The sequence below is a fragment of the Barbus barbus genome (genome assembly GCF_936440315.1).
Source record: "Barbus barbus genome assembly, chromosome: 27".
In the NCBI taxonomy this organism is placed as follows: Eukaryota; Metazoa; Chordata; class Actinopteri; order Cypriniformes; family Cyprinidae; genus Barbus; species Barbus barbus.
Window position 1 is genome coordinate 629,797 of NC_136755.1, and position 18,115 is coordinate 647,911.

The following is an 18,115-nucleotide window of genomic DNA, read 5'->3' on the forward strand; positions in this document are numbered from 1 at the left end:
CATTCTGGATTAATCTTTGTATGTGTTTCTTGTTATTGTTTGGACTGCTTTGCTGGTATATGATTTTTGTATGGACTATGATTGTAGATTACCCTCTGAAGAAGCATTTGGATTTGGATTCTCAGGCTTCGTGTCTTGGAGCAGTTCATGACAGATTGTGTGTCTGACCATTTTTGCAACACTTTTTGCTTTGCAATATTATTTTCTTTTATTGCCTACAAAGCTGGTAGGCGAGAACCACTTAGAAAAAAATAATGATAATACTTGCTCAAAATGATCATGTTAGCATGTTTTTTTTATATCAAATATATATTTTTATAGAACCACAGAATGTTAAAACACTAGCATATACCAACTTACAGCTTTTTTATTTTCTATAATCTCTCTGTAAGACACTGAATTATGGTACATATAAAGCAATATGAATACAAACATCAGACTCTTGATAGTTCAAGCTGATATATGTGACACCTAGTCCACAGCTTCATCGTAGAGTAGAAGGCAGTGCATAATATTTCCTCCAGCTGCTGTGGGGCGTCACAATGCACAGACCACAGAGAATCCAAACACTGTACAATACTACATATAGACTACAGATAAACAGCCTTTTGGCCTTGATATTTCAATTGGAGTACGTGTGTAAATGCAGTTATGTAGCCTGATTGTGTGGTTATACGTGCATTAATGATACTTGTTTTTCAATGGTTTGTTTAGTTTTATGTCCATAACGGGAGGGCATCTCAGATCATCCCAGCTCTCCTGAACTAATGCATTTATCCTCGTGTTGAGGACCTGAATGAGGCTGGGCGGAATTTCATCTCAGTGAAGGGAATGGAGAAATCTTTGCCTTTCCACTTGGTCCAGATCACTCCCTGAGAGAAACCAAACACAGACCTTACAACTGGTGCATACCAATGGACTTTATATATATACAGTATCTCACAGAAGTGAGTACATCCCTCACATTTTTGTAAATATTTTATTTCATCTTTTCATGTGACAACACTGAAGAAATGACACTTTGCTGCAATGTAAAGTAGTGAGTGTACAGCTTGTATACCTGTAAATTTGCTGTCCCCTTAAAATAACTCAACACACAGCCATTAATGTCTAAAACGCTGGCCACAAAAGTGAATACACACCTAAGTGAAAATGTCCAAATTGGGCCCAATTAGCCATTTTCTGTTACAAGAATGTGTGACTGGGGAGCAGGTGTGTTAAATTTGGCGTTATCGCTCTCACTCTCTCATACTGGTCACAGGAAGTTCAACATGGCACCTCATGGCAAAGAACTCTGTGAGGATCTGAAAAAAAGAATTGTTGCTCTACATAAAGATGGCATAGGCTATAAGAAGATTGCCAAGACCCTGAAACTGAGCTGCAGCACGGTGGCCAAGACCATACAGTGGTTTAACAGGACAGGTTCCACTCAGAACAGGCCTCGCCATGGTCGACCAAAGAAGTTGAGTGCACGTGCTCAGCGTCATATCCAGAGGTTGTGTTCGGGAAATAGACGTATGAGTGCTGCCAGCATTGCTGCAGAGGTTGAAGGGGTGGGGGTCAGCCTGTCAGTGCTCAGACCATACGCCGCACACTGCATCAAATTGGTCTGCATGGCTGTCGTCCCAGAAGGAAGCCTCTTCTAAAGATGATGCACAAGAAAGCCCGCAAAAAGTTTGCTGAAGACAAGTAGACTAAGGACATGGATTACTGGAACCATGTACTGTGGTCTGATGAGACCAAGATAAACTTATTTGGTTCAGATGGTGTCAAGCGTGTGTGGTGGCAACCAGGTGAGGAGTACAAAGACAAGTGTGCCTTGCCTACAGTCAAGCATAGTGGTGGGAGTGTCATGGTCTGGGGCTGCATGAGTGCTGCCAGCACTGGGGAGCTACTGTTCATTGAGGGAACCATGAATGCAAACATGTACTGTGACATACTGAAGCAGAGACTGGGCCGCAGGGCAGTATTCCAACATGATAACGACCCCAAACAAACCTCCAAGATGACCACTGCCTTGCTAAAGAAGCTGAGGGTAAAGGTGATGGACTAGCCAAGCATGTCTCCAGACCTAAACCCTATTGAGCATCTGTGGGGCATCCTCAAACGGAAGGTGGAGGAGCGCAAGGTCTCTAACATCCACCATCTCCGTGATGTTGTCATTGAGGAATGGAACAGGACTCCAGTGGCAACCTGTGAAGCTCTGGTGAACTCCATGCCCAAGAGGGTTAAGGCAGTGCTGGAAAATAATGGTGGCCACACAAAGTATTGACACTTTGGGCCCAATTTGGATATTTTCACTTAGGGAACTCACTTTTGTGGCCAGCAGTTTAGACGTGAATGGCTGTGTGTTGAGTTATTTTGAGGGGACCGCAAATTTACACTGTTATACAAGCTGTACACTCACTACTTTACATTGTAGCAAAGTGTCATTTCTTCAGTTTTGTCACATGAAAATATATAATAAAATATTTACAAAAATGTGAGGGGTGTACTCACTTCTGTGAGATACTGTATATGTATATATATATATATATATATATATGTATATGTGTTAGGGCTGCCCCCTAATAGTCGACTAATCATTAGTCGACCAGAAGAGGCTTGGTTGACCAAAATTTTATTAGTTGCAGAAAAAAAAAAAATCCACATTGGTTTAGTCACGCAGATCGTTAACAGCTGGTCTATGGTAATACATTAAATATATATCTATAGAGTGAAATGTCTTTCAAATGAACCAATTCAAATGGAAAACAAATATTCTCAGATTATGTAATCCGTGTGAAACATGCATACAGGCGCATCCAGTACTGTCGCTGAGTTCATCTCTTAAACCGAAACAAAGAAAGCACTTGTTTATCAGTGAATTATTAAAATGTTAATGCAGTCTTCTTACTGTTTTTCACTGACACAATCATAATCATAGCTTCTGTGATGCGCTGTGGCAAGCTTTATGCATGCGCTTGATCGCTTATTAGGCTTTGTAGGCAATTAAAGGCTCATTATAATGATTTAAATGGTTTATTAATAAACATGCGATTAGTCAACTAATGCTTAAAATGAATGATTACTAGTTGACCAGAAAAATCCTTAGTTGAGGGCAGTCCTAATATATATATATATATATATATATATATATATATATATATATATATATATATATATATATATATATATATATACACTCTATATATAATACACTCCGTACCTCATAATGACAAAGTGAAAACAGAATTTTAGTAAATTTAATTAAAAATAATTTTATGTAAATTTACTAAAAGAAAAAACGGAAATATCACAGTTACATAAGTATTCAGACCAGGGGCGCCATAACGGGGGGTGGAGGAAGGTTAAGACAATTCGAAGGGCCCAGAGAGGGAGAGGGGGCCCCAGATGCATTTTTAAACAATGATTTGGAAAGGCACACACCTCTCTATAAAAGGCTTCACAGCTGATAATGCATATCAGAGAGAAAACCAAGCCATGAGGTCAAAAGAACTGCTTGCAGAGCTCAGAGACAGGATTGTATCGAGGCACAGATCTGGGGGAGGCTACAAAAAACTTCAGCTGCACTGAAGGTTCCCAAGAGCACAGTGGCTTCCATAATTCTCAAATGGAAGAAGTTTGGCACAACCAGGGCTCTTCCAAGAGCTGGTTGCCCAGCCAAACTGAGCAATTGTAGGAGAAGGGCCTTATCTAGAGACTGGTGACCAAGAACCTGATGGTTACTCTAGTTGAGCTCAATGATCATATATGCAGATGGGAGCAACCTACAGAAGGACAAACATCACGGCAACACTCCACAGATCTGGGCTTTATGGTGGTGTGGCCAAACTCAATCCTCTCCTTAGTGAAGACACATGAAAACACACTTAGAATTTGCAAAACAGCACCTAAAGGACCCTCAGACTCTGAGAAACAACCTTATCTAGTCTGATGAACCTCAGTTCTAAGCATCATGTTTGATGGAAACCAGCTCTGCTCATCCCAAAAGTAAAGTGTGCTGGTAGCAGCCTCATGCTGTGGGGCTGTTTTTCAGCAGCAGGGACTGGGAGACTGGTCAGGGTTGAGGGAAAGCTGTATGGAGCGAAGTACAGAGATATCCTCAATGAAAACCTGTTCCGCAGCGCTCAGGACCTCAGACTGGACCGAAGCGTCACATTCCAACAGGACAATTACCCTAAGCTCACAGCCAAGGCAACACAGGTGTGGCTTAGGGACAACTCTGTGAATGTCCTAGAGTGGCCCAGCCAGAGCCCTGACTTGAACCCTATTGAACATCTCTGGAGAGACCTGAAAATGGCTGTCCACCGGCGGTCCCTATCCAACTTGACCGAGCTTGAGGGGATTTGCAAAGGAGAAAGGCAGAAAATCCCCCAGTCCAGGTGTGCAAAGCTTGTTGGGTCATACCCAAAAAGACTCGAGACTGTAATTGCTGCCAAAGGTGCTTCAACTAAGTACTGAGTAAAGGGTCTGAATACTTATGTAAATGTGATATTGTTTTTTCTTTTGAATAAATTTACAGACATTTCTAAAATTCTGTTTTCACTTTGTCATTAGGAGTGTAGATTAATGAGAAAAAATAACACACACACACACGTATGGCTGTATGTATAGGGTGAAGTCTGCTTTACCTGGTGGTTGGTGTTCGTGTTATAGAGGCCGTTGAGATTGGCCTCGTGGCAGTTCTTATACCACCAACCACCTCTGTAGGACATGGCACACCGCGTGATGAATGGCTGAGGGTCTCTGTCCCGCGTGGAGAACGACCGTCCGTTATGGTACGTCAGTGAGTCACCTGTACATGAATGCATGCAGAGTTTTACAGGTGTACAACCTCATCCTGTCTACATGCACATAATGGCTGTCATCGCATGGAGTTCATGATGGACTCACCAGCTGTGCCAGAATATCCAGACACTCTTATGGTGTAGTATTTTTTCACATTGTCGATGGAGAACGAGGAATAGTGTGCGTACACGGACTCGTCTCCAGCTCTGAGGTCAACTCTCAGCGTCATTGGACTCATCTTAGTGAAGTTATGAAGCTGCTCATTTCCTAAAGCGGGGAGAAGACAGCATGTCATCCTCTAGAGGGCAGCACAAACCTTCCTGACTGTTGTTTCACACTTGACTGTGTAACACAGGGGTCACCAGACTCAGTCCTGGAGGGCCGGTGTCCTGCAGAGTTTAGCTCCAACCTTAATCAAACACACCTGAACCAGCAAATCAAGGTCTTACTCAGTATATTTGAAACTTCCAGGCAGGTGTGTTGAGGCAAGTTGGAGCTAAACTCTGCAGGACACCGGCCATACAGGATCAACTTTGGTGACCCCTGGTGTAACATATGCTGTTTTAGAGAAAAGATGCATAGAAGTGGGGTCCTGCATGATGACATAGGCACTTCACTGAGGAACCTGAGTGTGATAACTGTGTTTCTCACCGAGCCAGAATTCCCCATCCAGCGCTCCAAATCCATTGCTGTATTCATGCCAGCTCCTGAAGAAGTTTGTCTTCCCATCCTTTCTTCGCTGAAAGACCTGGACAAACAAACACAGAGATGATGCCACTTCAGCAGGGAATGCTTAACTAATATCTCTTCATGGAATATTGTGAAGTATTATTTAATGTTTAAGCAACGTCACTATTACTGTTGCTCATACTGATGTTTAGAAATCTGAACAAACTGCTATCAAGCAACTCATCCCACACCATCATTTGTGCTATACGTATGTAGTTATTTGTGACGTTAGGGACTGTGTGTGTGGAAAGAGAAGTCTTTCTATGTTAAGTAGTTTTTGTAGAATATGGTTTATGGTGACTGTGCATGTACTATGAAGTCTTCTACCTTTTTTAATCATCTTCACCACTAATTCATCTCCTCTTGACCTGTTGATTGAACCACTAGTAAAGATGTGATGTGACAGATTGATTCATACCGTCCATCCTCCTCCATCGGTCTCCATGTCACAGTAAACCATCAGCGGCTTTCCCTCGCGGCCCTGTGGAAACACCTCCACGATGCCAGACTCCAGCGCTCCGTTCTGCTTCTCCTGAGAGCAGTCGGTGGGAAACGGGAACCGGAGATTCCCTGAGCGAGAGAGCAGAGTGACAGGGTGAACCTCATGAAAACATGGACACGCTTCAACTCAAAATCACAAATGTGACCCTGGAGCACAAAACCAGTCTTAAGTCACTGGGGTATATTTGTAGCAATAGCCAAAAATACATTGTATGGATCAAAATAATCGATTTTACTTTTATGCCAAAAATCATGATAACATGATAAAACATGATAACATGAAATATAATAAAAACAATGTTTTTAAATTTAAATCAGCATAAATCAAAATACAGTACTAGATAGGCCACTATCATGATGTATGAATTAGAAGTATTGTAGTGTCTATTCAGATAAATTCAGACACTTTTGCCATTTATCTCTTTATGCCAAATGACAAAAACATTTGTTTATTATGACTAATCACGTGGATCTCTTTTTTTTCTTTCTGCAAATAGTTATATGCTAAACAGACAGCACTATATAAATGCTACTACAAAAAATCTAAATATATCATTGTTCAAAATGTGTCCCGTACTGAGAATTTGGGGAGAACATGCGTGAATTTTTTTTAACTGTGAATTAATATAATGTCAAATTAAAACATAAACAAGGCTTATTTTATAACCGTTATTTTCTAAATATAGCTCTCATTGGTTTTTTGATTTTATGGTGAAATGTGAGGTTGTTTTTGACAGGTGTTTTGAGATTAATCTGACAAATACACCAGGGAAGAGTGATGAATAGTCGCTGGGTGATTGCACACAGAGGCAGCAGAGAACAGACGGTCATCATCAGTACCGGTGGTGAAATCTGTAGAGACGGCGCTCATGTACAGACCGTCCCGCTCTGCCTGCAGGTGTGCTGTGTATGTCGACGATGGGTACAGTCTGTTTAACTTCAACTCGTTGACCGTGGGGTCAAGAATCACTTCCTGTGTAGAGGAAACACATATTTATAATTATAACAGCCAGTGAGTTTACACGGTTACAGCTCAATGTGATGAGAGCGGCGGGTAACAGAGGCTGTTTCATGGGCACAACTCATATCATAACTCACACTGCTGCTGATATACTGTAGACATGCGCTCAGCTGATGCTGAAGTCTAACCTGAATGTCCTGGCCATCCGTGTAATAGCTCAGCTTGTAACTGCTGACGGCTGATACAGGTGTTTTCCAAGACAAAACCGCGGTACGAGGCGTAACCTGACTGGCTTTGAGATCACGAGGACCGTCCCCTTTTTTACCTGAAACATACAAAGGAAAAATTCTGCCCTAAACATGTGCTATTAAAACAAAAAAACAAAAGATAGCACAAGCATGCTTTTTAAAGAGGTCATGTGATGCGATTTCATGTTTTTTTTTCCCATGTTTCAAGTTGCATAACACTGCCCAAATGTTTACACAAAGAAAGAAGGCGTAACCATAGTTAATTTGTGGTTATCATGGTTTAACTATAGTGACCATGGTTTTTTGGTTTTATTTGTAGTAAAACCATGGTTAATTTTTCCCAATATGGTAAGGGCGTAACATTTCCGTCACACGCTTAAGATATTCGGCCAATCACAACGCACTGCATAGCTGGGCAATCAGAGCACTCTGCGCTTTTCAGAACGATGAACTTTGTAAAAATCGACAGGTTCAGAAAGGCGGGGCAGATAGTAGCAACAATAATGTACGGTATGTGGAAAATAATGTTTTTGAATCTTAAACCGCGTAAACACATTGCATTACACTAAATGCACAAAATAATGTTCTTTTTAACATTGTCATATGACCACTTTAAGCAACATTTCAAAAAAGAAGTGAGGTTTTCAATGAAAATAAAATCAACATTTTCATGTTCGTAGTTATTGTGAAGAAATATACTTGTGGGAAATTGAGAACTGATTTCATGCATCTGCAAAAAAAATCACTGAACTTGAATAACAGTCTTGAATAGCTCAGAAAAGTGAGGTTAGTGTTGTTAACCCCTCGGAGCACCAGAGCGGACGACTGCTGACCATACGAGAGACGGTGAGGCTCACCGCTGGATGTAGTGAAGACTGTGGTGGCTCTGGAGCTGCTCAGGTCTCCCAGCTGGCTGTGAATGCTTACTCTGTACCGTGTGGAGGACTGCAGCATCTGCAGCTGCTCTTCTGCAGCGTTGCCAGACAGTCTGATGCTGATTCCAGGATCAGGGGCTTATGAGAGGAAAAACACAGGAGTGTCATTCTTCAGGAATATTGGAAAGTGTGTCAGCCCTTTGTTTTCGGACAGTGTATAAATCACATTGTAGTATCACTGAGCAAATGTCCCATCTTAAATTGCCTGTACAACAACAACACTCAGAGTATTTGAGATGGACCATTTAAACTCTATTAGGTAGAACCAGCTGCAGACTTCACTCACCTGCGTCAGAACTATACACAATGACATAATGGTCGACGGTAGCCAAGGCGGGTCTCCACAGCAGCAACGCTTTACCGTCTGTGACGTTAATGGCTCTCAGGTCTGTCGGTGGGTCGGGCACTGGGAGACACACGATCCATCAAAATTACTGCACAGTTACTGCCTTAAATGACAGCAGACATTCTTTTTAAGTCTCTGACGCTGGCAAACAGGTACAGCAAGCCAACCTGTGCTTCCACTCCATTCAAAAACTAACTGCAATTCTGTTTGGTTCTACAGACATAACTTTAATGTCTTGTAACTTTAATGTTAAAGGGGTCCTAAAATGCTGTTTCAGTATTTTATACTATATTTATAAAGTTTTTTTTCTTTCCATTCACTCTTTTTTTTCTTTCCATTTACTCAATTTAAACAGGCGTTTCCACCAACAGAAACTGAAGTAAACGCCCACTGCTGTGATTGGCTAACTTTACACAATAGCCACACCCTCCTTTACATTGGCCCTGCACAGCCTTTAGCTATCAGACTGGTCTTTAACCACCGATTCCCTATATCACTCTCTCTAGAAATGATGGGTAACTTACAAGTGGTCACAGTGTCCTGGATGGAGTCACTTTCGTCTCGTCCGAGTACAGACATCACACGGACCTCATAGGTGGAGCCAGGAGACACTGGCGAGAGGGCCAGACGGACCGTTTCGGAGTCCACGCTGACAGAGATCGGCTCACCTGCATTACACCAACAACAAACATATATACAAGAAACAGAAGACGCATATTTGGCAATTTCAATCAACAGATGAGGGTCGAAAATGCTTGAAAATGTCCATTTCTTTTTTAGCAGAGTCAGTAAAAGGAGGTGCATCTGCCTCTGCCCCGTGAACCTGTGTGCATTCTTGTATCACGTCCCCACTGCATATACTTGATTCATGTGCAGTGTTATACTTGATTAATGTGCAGTGTTAACTTTAGCAGAGCACTGGGTAGCAGACTTGATTTGAGAGGCCAGAATTACAGCTTTGTCCAAAGTCAGATCATCATCTTCCAATAGCAGCCGCTCCTGATCGAGACAATGTAGGAGTATGGCCATTTTCTGCTCCGTTGGAACTGCATCAAGACCTATTGCTGACAGGTAAGTTTCAAATAACATTTTGCATTGCTCTAATGGGACTGTAGGCTCATCAGAATGGGGCAAAAAGGGGCTCAGTGGAGAACCCTGTTGAAAAATTGGTTTGAGCTGATCATGATTAGCTGGTCATGAGTTGGTTTAAGCTGGTCCTAAGCTAGGAGCTAGTTGCTTAGGACCTGCACATGACCAGCTAAGAACCAGCTCAAACCAGCAGCCATGCTTCAAAACATACATAACCAGCAAATGCTGTTTTTTTTCAACAGGGAAAGCAACTGCATATGAAAATCATCTGCCAGTTGTTCTGTCTGTAAAGACATACTTGAGAAGACTCATTCTCATCAACTTCTTTAACATCACTGAACTGTGTGAAAACATTTAAGTGTCTGAATGAATGAATGGATGATGCATTTATATAGTGCTTTATTGTGTATAGCTGTACACCCAAAGCGCTTTACAATCATGAGGGGGGTCTCTCCTCAACCACCACCAGTGTGCAGCATCCACTTGGATGATGCGACGGCAGCCACGGTACAACGGTACAACGGCGCCAGTGCGCTCACCACACACCAGCTACAAGTGGTCTGCATCACTTCCCATTCCAAACCCTTGAAGTCTGCATGGCTCCTACCTACACTCTCAGAAATAAAGGTACAAAAGCCGTCACTGCGACGGTACCTTTTCAAAAGATACACTTTTGTACCTATTAGGTTCAAATATGTACACTTTAAGTACTAATATGTACCTTTAAGGTACCAAAATGGACCCTTTATGTATAAACATGTACCTTTTGAAAAGGTACCTCCCCAGTGACAGTTTTTGTACCTTTATTTCTGAGACTTCCTTCTTTACTTCCTTATTGTGACGTCTTTCCAACTGAAATGAAATGGTGAATAGAGGGTAGGGTTTTAGCTTGTTGCTCCTCCTCTCTGTCTCTCACTTGCAGCAAACTAACAGAGGGTTAAGGACACAGTTGCCAAGTCCGCATATTATATACGACTCTGGGCTTCTTTTTTTGTGAAGTTGCGTGAAAAAATCCCGGGTCGCTGATTGCGTTTTTTTGGGTTTATTTAAAAAAATATGGTTGCTCATAAGGGAAATCTGACAAGCAACTTTGTTTATTTAATTATGTTCGCAGTATTCTCCAATGCACTGATTGACACTGTCTGCTCGCAGTTAATAGCCAACCAGTGCAATAATATAAGTGCCATAGGTAATTTTCTGCACCTCGTTGGAGAAAAATCCCATTCAAAAAGGCGGCTCGTGACGCTGTAATCCAAGCGATGATAGAAATAGACGTAGAGGAGTGGGATGACTTTCTTTTAGCTTAATTTTAACAATGTTTTTGTAATGTATTAATTATCACGGGCTGTAATAAAAAAAACAAGTAGTCATATCCTAATACTAAGAGTAAATACATTTGGTTCAAATAGCCTGGTATGGCAAGATGTCTTAAAATGTATTTCTTTTTTCAACATTTAAATTTAGACCACATTATTAGATTACCTTTTGACTTCATAAATACACATAAATGACAGCTTAATCACTTTTTAAAATCTTTTTTATAACATTTTTTAATAATATTATATAATATACTATTTTCTTTTTAAATATAATATGTATTGTAATGTAATATATAATTGAATTTAATATTTTTTATATCTTGTTATATAATAATGTTTTGCCTTTTTTATGTCATTTATTTGATAGTTATGTATACTTTATTTTATTTTAAATGGTAGAAAAACCTGTTTTTGACCTCAAAATAAAGCACTTTCCCTCTGTGGGCACGAGCAGTTTTGTGGTGCTTGGAATTCTTTATAATTAATTAAAAACAAATATTGCCACATTGAAGGAGTAATTGTTCAAATAACACATTGTTTCATTTTAAAATATATCAAAAATTGTAACCAAGTGTTTTTCAAGTGCAATATTTCTGTAAAGGCTAGGGACCGACAAATTGACATTTCCATAGAATGACCCCTATATATTTTAGGCTATAAATATGTTACAGCTCCCCTTTGAAGCTCGTGTTTTTCTCCTTTTCCATCTCTCCAATCCTATTCTGCTCACAGGTGATTGGAGATGAGTTTTGTTCCCACTTTTGTTGCAGTTTGCTGAGTTTTGTAAAATAGCTTCTGTTTTTGCTTTTCAGATAAATGAGTGGTTTCAGTTTAATATGTTGCAGGCTCATTTATTGATAATAAATAATTGATAATAAATATCATTGATGATAATAAATCATCAAAACAATATTGGGCTTGTTTTTGAAGCTGTGGTTGCTTACTTGTCTCGCGAGAGTTGGCAACAGTGGTCAAGGATCTTCATGCCAAGCCATTAAACTGATGTCATCAGCAAATTTTCAGATTTGTTTTTAAGATAACCATAACCATAACCAAACTAACTAACCATCACATTGTTAGTCTAATTAGGCAAGCAATAAGAAGTAACTTTATACACCTCTTTGCAGAAAGAACCATTCCCATTTCCTATTACTTTGTGCTGCTAGCTTCATGAAGGATTTATAGTTTTTGTTTTTTTTCTCTGAGGTTTGCGTTACCTTCTTGCACGTGAGTGTACGTGATCTTGAATCCAGACACCTTGCTCTTGGGTTTGGTCCAGGACACCATGAAAGAGCTGTCGGTCACATCGCTGAAGGCGAGATTGGATGGAGGCTCAGGGCCTGGGAACAGAACATGAAACACAGGTCAAGATCAGAAAGAGACAGAAAAGAGAAAGGCAGAAGAAAAAAAACACGCCAACAGATAAACAGAAAGTCAGAATCAGAAGAAATTTTATGTAAAAAGATGCAAGGACGATTACAAAACCAGAATAAAACATTGTTAAGCAGTACTTGTTTACTTGCATTCACAGTTCTTTCGTCTTGTGACAAACATTTCATACGTGTCTCAGAAATAAGGCTGGCTATTGGTTATTTGAGTGAAAACACAAGTGTATATATGTGCAGTCGAAACATATATACAGTATATAGGCCACCGCCTATACAGAGCTCCACAGAAACATCACTGTTAAAGACTGACATGAAATCCTGCACAGGAGCAAGAAAACACAAGCATGAAAATATGATGCTGATGCTGCTCTTTTGAACCTGGAGAGGAGAAGAAAAATGCAAAGAAGAGATGAGTGAGGAAGTGAAGACACTGAGGAAGAAACATGGTGAATGGCTGTTAAGTCATTTCATTAAAAACAGCACATTTTGTTTCTCGTTGGCCAACATGGATCAGGTTATTTTATGTGAGATTCAACCACTGCTGTTTCTTTGAAATCAAGGGGGCGATCATGGTCTTACCCTGGACTGAGGGTGAGTGATGAGGGGAGACATGAAGGTGGCTGACTGTAATGTTACCCTGGATGAGAGAAGATCAGAGCAGCGTGAGCAGGACTGTCTCATTAATATCTCTTACTGTTTGTACCAGAACTCTATTTTGTTCTTCATTAGCATCTCCTGAATAGTCATCAGAAGAAATATTCCAGGTTAATATTCCCAGAATGGGACACGTAAAACTCAGCATCTGTAGCATGTTGTCGATTACCACAGAAAATCATTTTGACTGATCCCTCCATTTGTAAAGAAGAACAATAACATTTACAGTAATGCAGTGGACTCATTTCCCATGGTTTAAAGCCCATACTTGTATTTATGTAACAAAGAAAAGGTGAGTTGATTCAGAGCATGATTCCAGTGCCCAACAGATGACCAGAATAAAACAGTTTTGAATAAAATACCATTAGCTCAGAATCATCATGGCATCAGGCTGTTTATATTGATTTCACATAACTAATACAAATGAATGTAATGGATTTCATTAGATTTTTCTTCATTTTCACACACAGAAGGACAAGCTGAAATTATTTTCTGTCATTATCAATAGGATGCCACAGATGCTGCTTTTAACCAAAAATAAATTAACAAAATAAATTGTTAAATTAATCAGTGGTAACTCTCATATCCAAAAAAGATAATTCTCAAAATAATAACAAAAAATTTATGTTAAATTAATTCAGCTAAATTGATTCAAAAATACACTATGCATGTATCGAGTAGTGGCCGTCATAGTAAAAATGCATTTGTATAATCCAATGTTAATATTAGTTGTGAACAGTTAGTTATTATTACTATGAATGGAGACAATGTTAAGGTGAAACTATTAAACAAACTGTTTTTTTTTTTTTTCTTTGCTAATATTCAAGACAAATTTGCATGATAGGACTGTGTGGACAGACATACTGGCAGGCATAGTTGTTTGTAAAAGAACGGAACATGACATACTGTTCTTCCACAGATGCATAATTTATGATTAGTAGGGGTGTGAGTTTGTGCATTCGAATGGATTCCACTAGCAATTTATCATAATTTGTCAAAACAATATTGTTTAATTGTAAATTCAGAGTGATTTAAAACAGCTTATATTGAAGGCAGTCTGCCAAAATGACAGCTTGTGGAATGTTCTACTCTATGATGTAAGAAGATCAATGTCTGCTTCTACATCACTGCCTGATTAGCCCCGCCCACCAATTCTACATTGCTGCCACCCATTCGCACATGTCCGAGAGTGACGAATGCACAGGTCTACGCAGAATCCAGCGTAGACAACCTAAAAGTTTGACAGAGCAACAGCTGCATTTTTTAAAGGTTGAAACGCATGACCAAAAGTTTGCGAACCACTGATTTAATGAATTGCAAAGCATTCTACAAGATTTGAAATCAATGTATTGAGAAAACATACAGTAGTTAAATCCCTACTTTTAACATAAATTCATTAAAAAAAAATTATGGCCTGTGTCCCATCTACTGTGTCTTCATTTTCTAGCATGCTAGTTTCCTAATTTACTGCTCAGTATGTAGGCCACACATTATCCACAAATGACCAAATGCAAAAGGTTAGCACTGAGAACAAAGGTGTTATACTCACACATTTATTGACATTTACACACTGCACATTGCATGGATTTTAATCAAAGCTTCAAAGAAGTTGACTTTGATTAAAAAGCCCTTGCTAGTCAAGGGTTCACTGTACACTGAATAGCATAGAAAGCAACAGTACTGACAAGCTTAGCAGTAAAACTGAAGATATTCAGAAATATTTCCTTAGAACAAATACTTCGACCATTTACTGAGCTCTATCGACAGATTACGGTTTAGAAAAACTGACTTTTGGTTTTGGGTACCTGTATGTACGATGACGTTGTGAGTTTTGGAGCGAAACGTTGGTCCTTTCCCAAAGACGGATACAGAGTACCTGGTCTGTGGCAAAAGATTCACCATTTGGTGTGAGCGGGCCGTTCCAGGGAGAACTGTAGTAAAACTTGTAATGTTTTCTCCACTTTTGTTCATCTTTGTACTCTGTACATTAGGCACAAGTTCATAGACTCTACTTTTTCTACTTTTCTTTGCTGCTGTTGTCTTAAGGCCCTTCTCATCATCAACATCTTTTTCTTTTTCCTCACTCTCCTTGTTCATCTCACCCTTGTCTTTGTTTTCTGGTCCAAGCTCAGATTGAGTGATTATGAAGTGTTTGAACTTTTCTTTCGGTGCACCCCATATTAGTAGAAACCCTGTTGATGTCACATTGTTGACCCCCACATGCTCAATGGAGCCATCTGTTTCGCTCAACACATATTCCTGAGTGCTATTATCATTTTCCATGTGATGGTCTGTGGAAGAAGAACTGTCAGAGTTTCCTTTTCCATACTGACTGATGTTTGGGCCCACTCGAGTATTACCGCCGTGTTTTATTTGGGAATGCCTGTTGGATGATCCATTGGTCCTGTTGAGAATTACATTTGGTCTAATCTTAATACTAGTGCCATTTTCTTTTGGAGGGGTTAAAGCAGCGTTTACTGGTTGGATAGGACCACCTTGTTTGACAGTACTGTTGTTTCTGATAATGGGTTTTGAAGGCCGTCTTACGGGTCCCTGGTAGGGGTGCTGAGGTGACTCTAGAATTGGCCTTGTACGGTTCTGAAAAGGACGGCGAGGATAGGAACCCCTAAACGTTGTGCGCCGATATGGCATCAGATCTGATTCTTCGACGCCTCTGATTTTTATAGCAGTTTCTTTTTTCAGGGGGAGTTTGACTGGCAGTGGAGTTGGAGTCTCAGTTTTGGACTTGTGAGCAAGTTCAGAAGTTGGATCTTGGAATTGCCTTGCGGGTGGATTTGAATTTTGCACTTCCTTCTCAATATGCAGTTCTTTTGCAAAACGAGAGGTAATGGGATTAGGCCAAGATGTCTGCTTGTGTTTTTGTGTCTCTAAAGATGAGGAAGAGGAATTTGACTTAAAAAGCGGTCTACCTACTATTGGTGGAGAAGCTAAACTTGGGGCTTTTAGTCTTGTTGGCTGTCTGGGGATGGATAATGAAAATGCCCGCATACTGTTTTTTCTAGGTGGTCTTTCTGCTGTATATTGATTTACTCTCTCAGTTTGTGCCAAAGATTGTGGTGTAGGGAGGTGATGATTGTGTAGGGATGGAGGAGCAGATGTGGTGGTGAGGGGCTGGTAAAGTGTTGTCTCAGTCTGTCTCGTTGAAAAGGGAGTGACATTCATTACATTTGCATTCTTTTCCACTGTCTCTTCATCAATTTTCTCCTCTCCATCTTGTTCTTTCACACTCCTTCTGGCTTCAGATGTCTCAGCTTCAGGCCTTGTAACCCCCATTGCATTGACTGTAGATACGTCTGTCAGAAGTTTGTGGAAGGGATCATTTCCATTTAAATGGCCAACTATAACGGTCAGGTTTTTGGTCAGTGCATTGCCATCTGACATGTTTCCATGTATCTTTCTGTACCCAACCAAAACCTTTCGAACACATTTTGTCCCATTAATATAGGCTGTTAGTTTTTTTTCTGTAGTAATTGTTGGCTCTTCAGTCGATTCAGTGACATTTGTGAAGGGCAGTGGGGTGGCAGATGGGGTGGCCATGTGTTTCTGAAAGGTGAAGCTTGGACTGGCATTTTCGGGTGTCTTGACAGATTCTCTTCTAAAGTTGGTTTCAGCATTTCCTTCCTGAGATCTGGTCTCTTTCATTGTCAGTGCCAATGGTTTACCACCAGAGACAGGAGAAGCTGAGTCTACATTAGGGTTTCTTGGTCTCAGAGGATACCATGTTCTTGACTTATTTGAAGAAGACACAACAATTCCCCTTTTTGCTCCTATGTGGGAAGAATTTAAATGTTTTCTCTCTGGACTAAAAGGTCTTCTTATGGTTTGTGTACCGGGTTTGGGAAGCATCCCATGTGGTGTTTTTTGCCCAGGTCTAACAAGTATGTCTGTTCTGAGTCTGCCCATATTCCCTGTTCTTTCTCGATTTTCAACCTTTCCTTTTACCACTTGACCCCCTTTTCTCAGTCCTTGCTTTCGCAGGAAGAGTGTTGTGTTTGTGACCCTTGGCATCTTTTCTTTGTTGTCATCTACCTGCACGGTCGGCGTCTCTGTGGTCATCCAGGTTACAGGCACTGAGGCATTCCCTAAAGGCACAAATTAAGTTCAGAATATGGATTCAACATTAACTTCTCTCCAGCAGCTCAGCTGGAAACGGAAATCCTGTTAATAAAAAGCTGGTGTTAATGCAACAGGTTAAATCAGTTATCCAAACAGTTCTCTCATTGGGGTGGCCACTATCCTTGTGACATCAGTAAGTTTTGGTCCCCTCTTAGTCCTATAGAAAACTCGAGAGGTTTAAATTTTCTGCAAGAAAGAAGAAAGGTAAAATATTCCTGAAGAAATGGAAAATGTGGCTTTGCTGGTTAAAGTGATCATACTGTGTGTGTGTTAGGAGAGGTGATACAATATTTTATTCTTCACAAAAAAAACAAAAAATATCAGAGGAGAAAATGATCCAGTCATGCACATTTACATGAGACTCTTCTCTTTTTAAACTAAACTCCGCCTCACCACTTATATAACTCAATCACAATAGCCTGAACATTTCAATAGTGAGGTAACTGGATCTTAAATATGACAGATTGACTGGGCTATACACAATCAGCATGAGCCTCACCTAAATTCACATCATCTGGTGGCTATAAATACATTACTTGACTTACTATGATGACTTTTCCTTGTACGCTCATTAACCGATGCATCCAGATGTGTCAGTTTTACTGTATGCTGTACGAACTTATGCTTAGAACAAAAAAATTACAAAAAATGTCAAACAAAAAATGTGAAAAAAAGTGAAAATACTAACATAAAGCAGGAATACATTAGACAACATATGTTCAGATCTTTCTTTAGATGAATGCAGATGAAGATGTATAGAAATATAACCTCTTGTCTCCAAATGGTCAACACGTTGTGAAGAGTGATGTAAACACATGAAGCTTGCACACAGAGAAGAACAGAGGACCATCTCTTCTCTCGTGAGCTCCCTCGTGATGCACACAAATTCATTGTGTGACTTACGTGACTGTTTGCTATGTGTATGACAGCAGATGTTTTGACACTTTACAGCTGGACTATACCTGCTCATTTTAAAGACATTTTGACATTTTAACTGTAACAAACTTAAAGTGATGT

General features: G+C 40.1%; 1 protein-coding gene across 1 annotated transcript in view; it reads right to left on the reverse strand.

The window, feature by feature from the left end:
• Positions 1 to 278: 278 nt before the first annotated feature.
• Positions 279 to 18,115, reverse strand: part of LOC306847014 (uncharacterized protein) — a gene marked incomplete at its 5' end in the record, with an annotated part of 52,540 nt that continues 34,703 nt past the window's right edge. The window contains 12 exons of the mRNA XM_079380747.1: positions 279 to 872; positions 4,635 to 4,798; positions 4,897 to 5,058; positions 5,443 to 5,539; positions 5,939 to 6,090; positions 6,862 to 6,994; positions 7,171 to 7,307; positions 8,064 to 8,243; positions 8,452 to 8,571; positions 9,036 to 9,179; positions 12,137 to 12,259; positions 14,767 to 17,064. Of these exons, the coding sequence (XP_079236873.1) occupies positions 774 to 872; positions 4,635 to 4,798; positions 4,897 to 5,058; positions 5,443 to 5,539; positions 5,939 to 6,090; positions 6,862 to 6,994; positions 7,171 to 7,307; positions 8,064 to 8,243; positions 8,452 to 8,571; positions 9,036 to 9,179; positions 12,137 to 12,259; positions 14,767 to 17,064 (3,809 nt within the window). The 3' untranslated portion in view covers positions 279 to 773. The remainder of the gene's footprint in view (positions 873 to 4,634; positions 4,799 to 4,896; positions 5,059 to 5,442; positions 5,540 to 5,938; positions 6,091 to 6,861; positions 6,995 to 7,170; positions 7,308 to 8,063; positions 8,244 to 8,451; positions 8,572 to 9,035; positions 9,180 to 12,136; positions 12,260 to 14,766; positions 17,065 to 18,115) is intronic.